At 34.3% G+C, this 5,597-nt stretch overlaps 1 protein-coding gene across 1 annotated transcript; it reads left to right on the forward strand.

The window, feature by feature from the left end:
* Positions 1-764: 764 nt before the first annotated feature.
* On the forward strand, positions 765-1,167 carry LOC116872425 (60S ribosomal protein L39-like). The gene has a single exon (XM_032865581.1). The coding sequence runs from the start codon at positions 808-810 to the stop codon at positions 961-963; it is 156 nt and encodes a 51-aa protein (XP_032721472.1). The 5' UTR covers positions 765-807; the 3' UTR covers positions 964-1,167.
* The last annotated feature ends 4,430 nt before the right edge of the window (positions 1,168-5,597 follow it).

Consider the following 5,597-nt stretch of genomic DNA (forward strand, 5'->3'; position numbering starts at 1 on the left):
ATCAGATAACACAGACTTAAAGACTTTGACAAGAGACAAAGGAGACTATATAATAATAAAGGGGACTATCCAGCAAGAAGACATAATACATAAATATTTATGCACCCAATAAGGGAGCATCCAAATATATAAAACAATTAATAATAAACATAAAGGAATTTTTTTTTAAAAAGCTATAATAAAATAATGGTAGGGGACTTAAAACCTCACTTACATCACTGGATAGGTCAACCAAACAGAAAATAAACAAGGAAATAATAGCTTTGAATGACACACTGTACTGAATGGACTTAACAGATATATTCAAGAACACTCCACCCTAAAAGAGCAGAATACACATTCTTTTCAAGTGTACATGGAACATTCTTTAGAATAAGTCATAAATTAGGTCATAAAACAAACCCCAACAAATTAAAAAAGACTGAAGTTTTACTACTCATCTCTTCTGGCCACGTTATGAAACTAGATGTTAACGAGAATTAAAAAAAAAAAAAAACTGGAAAGGTCACAAACACACTACTAAACAGTGACTGGGACAATCAGATAAAAAAAAAAAAAGAAGAAAAAAAAGTACATGGAAACAAATGAAAATGAAAACACAACAGCCCAAAGCCTTTGGGATACAAGAAAAGTGGTTCTAAGAAGGAAGTATACAGCAATACAGGGTTACCTCAAGAAGTAAGAAAAATGTCAAATAAACAACTTAGCCTTACACCAAAAGGAGCTAGAAAAAGAACATCAAATAAAACCTAAAACCAGCTCTTTTTCACCGCCATCCTGCTGTGTGCCGCTGGCTGTTAATTGACCATGTCTTCTCACAAGACTTTCAGGATCAAGCGATTCCTGGCCAAGAAACAAAAGCAGAATCATCCCATTCCCCAGTGGATTCGGATGAAAACTGGTAATAAAATCAGGTACAACTCCAAGAGGAGGCACTGGAGGAGAACCAAGCTGGGTCTCTAAGGCATCCCACATCACGCGATGTCACACCTAATGGGCACCACGTATTTAATTAAGCTACTGAAGATCATGTGTTCTATTCCATCACCCTGTAAACACCTTTCTGCCTGGCCAATAGATACCATTTATCAGCGAAAGAATTTTCTGTTACTATAGCTCTGCACCAGTCAGTTGGTTTGGTAATAAATGTGAGGCCTTTGAGATGTAGGAAGGAAGGAAATAACAAAGATTAGAGCAGAAATAAATGATACAGAAACTAAACAAAACAAAACATAAATCAATAGAACAGGTCAATGAAACCAGGAACTGATTCTTTGAAAAAAATTATTAAAATTGATAAACTTCTAGCCATACATATTAAGAAAAAAAAAGAAAGTATGCAATTAAATAAAGTCACAATGGAGAGGTAAAAAACACCACAGAAAAACAATTGTAAGAGAGTATTATGAAAAACTATATGCCAACAAATAGACAATGCAGAAGAATTGGTTAAGTTCCTAGAAACATCATCAAAACTGAAACAAGAAGAAATAAAAAATTTGAACAGATTGATAACCAGCAAAGAGATGGAATCAACAATCAAAAAACTGACAAGCAAAAGTCCAGGACTAGATAGCTTCACAGGCAAATTCTACCAAACATTTAAAGAAGAGTTAACACTTATTATTCTCAAAGTAATAAAAAAAAATTGAAAAAGTAAGCAAAACTTCTAATTCCATTCGATGAGACTAATATTACCCTAATACCAAAACTGGATAAAGACACTACAAAAAAAAAAACAGAACTAAGGCCAGTATTTCTGGTGAACATAAACACAAAAATTCACAAAAGAATATTAGCAAACTAAATCCAACCACATTAAAAAAAACATTCACCATGAACAAGTGAGATTTATTTCTAGGGTTGCAAAGGAGGTACAATACTCACAAATCAATCAACATGACACATCACATCAATAAGAGAAAGGAAAGAACCATATGATCATTTCAATAGATGCAGAAAAAGCACTAGACATAGTACACCATCCATTCGTGATTAAAAACCCTCAACAAAATAGGTTCAGAGGGAACATACCTCAACATAATAAAGGCCATCTATGAAAAACCCAGAACTAACATCTCTCTAAATGGGGGAAAACTAAGAGCCTTTCCCTTAAGGTCAGAAACAAGCTATGTATGCCCCCCCTCACCACTTTTATTCAACATAGTACTGGAAGTCCTAGCCACAGTAATTAGACAACAAAAAGGAAGAAAATCCATCCAGAGTGTTAAGGAAGTAAAATTTTCACTATGTATAGAAAACCCAAAAGCCTCCAGCAAAAAACAGAACTGATGCAGGAATTCAGTAGTTGCAGGATACAAAATCAATCTAGAGAAGTCTGTAGCACTTCTATTCACTAATAATGAAGCTCCAGAAAGAGAAATAAAGGAATTAGTCCCATTTACAATTGCACCAAAAACAATAAGATACCTAGATATATCCTAATCAAAGAAATCAAAGACCTTTACTCTGAAAACCATAAAACACTGATGAAAAAAATTGAAAATGACACAAAGAAATGGATAGTTATTGCTCACTCATGGATTGGAAGAGCAAATATCTATATATATCTATCAAATATCTATACTACCCAAAGCAATCTATACATTTTGTGCAGTCCCTATCAAAATACCAATGGCACTTTTCACAAAGCTGGGACAAACAACCCTAAAATTTGTATGAAACCACAAAAATCCTGAAAAGCCAAAGCAATTTTGAAAAAGGAAAGCAAAACTGGAAGCATCACAGTTATTCTGAATTTCAAGTTATATTAGAAAGCTGTAGTAATCAAAAGAATATGGTACTGGCACAAAGATAGGCACATAGGTCAATGGTACAGAATAGAAGATGCAGAAAAAAAACCCACAATTAAATGGTAAATTAATCTTCAACAAAGCAGTAAAGGATACCCCATGGTAAAAAGTGGAAAACTGGACAGCAATAGGCAAAAGAATGAAACTGGACCACTTTCTTATACCATACACAAAAGTAAACTCAAAATGGATTAAACACCTAAATGTGAGACTTGAAACCTTAAAAAAAAGGATAGGCAGTAATTTCTTTGACATAAGCTGTATCAACTTTTTTTCTAGACAGGCACAATGAGGCAAGGGAAACAAAAGCAAAATAAACTATTGTGACTACATAAAAGTAAAGATCTTCTGCATAGTGAAGGAAACAATTAACTAAGCTAAAAGGCAACCAACAGAATGGAAGAAGATATTTGCAAATGACATATTCAGTAGAGGGTTAGTATCCAAAATATATAAAGAACTGATAAAACACAACATCCAAATAATCCAATTTAAAAACATGGAAAAGACATGAAGAGTCATTTCTCCAACAAAGACATACAGATGGACAAGATACACATGAAAAGCTACTCATTATCACTTAACAGGAAACACAAATCAAAACTATAATGAGATATCACCTCACATCTGTCAGAATGGTTAAAATAAAAAACACAAGAAACCATTAGTGTTGAGGATATGAAGATAAAGGAACACTTTCGCTCTCTTGGAGGGAATGCAAACTCATACAGCCACTCTGGAAAACAGTATGGAGGTTCCTCAAAGAGTTAAAAATAGGAGCACTTGGGTGGTTCAGTTGGTTAAGCATCTGCCTTCAGCTCAGGTCATGATCTTGAGGTCCTAGGATTGAGCCCTATATCAAGCTCCTTGCTCAGTGGGAAGGCTGCTTCTCCCTCTCCCTCTGGTCCTCCCCCTGCTTGTGCATGCTCTTTATCTCGCTCTCTCTGAAATAAATAAAAATTCTTTTATAGAATTGTAATGCCTTTTTTTAAAAGATTTTTTTAAAATTTATCTGGCAGATAAATAGATAAAGGGAACACAAGTGGGAAAGAGAATGAGAATATATATTGCTCAGCCATAAAAATGTAACTTTTCCATTTATAATGACATGGATGAATCTAGAAAATGTGATGCTAAATGAAATCAGAGAAAGACAAATACTGTATGATTTCATTCCTATGTGGAACTTAAGAAACAAATGAAAACAAATGAGCAATAGGGGGAAAAGACAAAGCAATAGACATTTTTTTTTAATTTTTAAAAATTTTTTCTTTATTTTTGAGAGAGCATGAACATGGTGGGGGATGGTAGGAGGAGCAGAGAAGGGAAAGAGAGAATCCCAAGCAAGCTCCATGCTCAGTGTAGCACCCGATGTGGGACCTGAGCCAAAATGAAGTGGGACGCTTAACCAACTGAGCCATCCAAGCATGCCCAAGCAACAGATTTAACTATAGAGAACAGAGTGATGGTTACCAGAGGGGAGGTGGGTGAGAAGATGAATAGGTGATTGGAATTAAGGAGTGCACTTGTAGTGATGAGTACTGTGTAATTAAAATTGCAGGAAAAAAAGAAGTAAAAGGAAGTCATAAGCTGATGGTGACATTTCCTATTCAAGTTTAATATTATTTTTCTCAATTTATTTTATGTTTCTTTTCATGTACATTAAAGTCCTTTATTTGAGGAGTGGTTGGGTGGCTCAGTCACTTCAACATCTGACTCTTCATTTCAGCTCAGGGCATGATCTCAGGGTCCTGAGATCCAGCCCCTTGTGGGCTCAGTGTAGAGTCTGCTCATCCTCCTAAACTCTTTGTCTCTAAAATAAATAAGTATTTTTTTTTTTAATCCTTTATTTAGGGACACCTGAGTGGCACAGTCACCTAAGCATCTGCCTTTGGCTCAGATCATGATTCCAGAGTGCTGGGATTGAGCCCTGCATTGGGCTCCTTGCTCAGCAGGGAGCCTGCTCCTCCCTCTGCCTGCAGCTCCCCCTGCTTGTGATCTGTCTCTGCCTGACAAATAAATGAATAAAGTCTTTAAAAAAGATCCTTTATTTGATTAAAAATTACTTTCTATAAATTTTTAATTTATATTAGACAGTTCAATTTTCTTCAAAATGTATATCCAAGTGTGCCAACCCCGTTTACTGAATATGCCATTTTCCCCCTACACTGAATTTAAACAGCATTCTTGCTATGATTTAAAAAATCATATATACTGTTAACTATTTCTGGATATTATTATGCTATTGTACTTCTTAATTTGTCTGTTCTTGTCCGAACACCACAATGATTTGATTATACTAGCATTATAGTTCTGCTTTTTGGTAAATCAAGGCTTCCATTAGTTATCCTTAGGAATTTGTATTTGTTTATGTTTATATAAATTTTAAAGTGCTATGATCCAATCATTACAAAATGAAATTCTACATGTAATTTCATTGGACTTACATATTAATTCAGATAAGAATGACATTTTCATTATATGATGTAAGTTTTGTTTGAAAAAGTTTTATGCTATTTAAATAGCTTAAATCTATTTTTCTCTTAATTGAATTCTTATTAGGCATTACTGCTGATTTTTATCAAAGGATTTTTCAGAATCTATTGGTATCAACACATTATTTTTCTCCAACAATGGGAGGGGTATTTTGAGTTATGTTGACAGATTTTCTCTTACTGAAGCAACCAAGCATTACTGGGATTTCTTTAATAACATTTTTTACAACTATATTCATCAGATAGTTTCATGTATCATCGTCTTTGGGACATTACCTGTATTATTCTT

Source organism: Lontra canadensis, unplaced genomic scaffold, assembly GCF_010015895.1.
Source record: "Lontra canadensis isolate GAN:19392208 unplaced genomic scaffold, GSC_riverotter_1.0 scaffold2, whole genome shotgun sequence".
NCBI lineage: Eukaryota > Metazoa > Chordata > Mammalia > Carnivora > Mustelidae > Lontra > Lontra canadensis.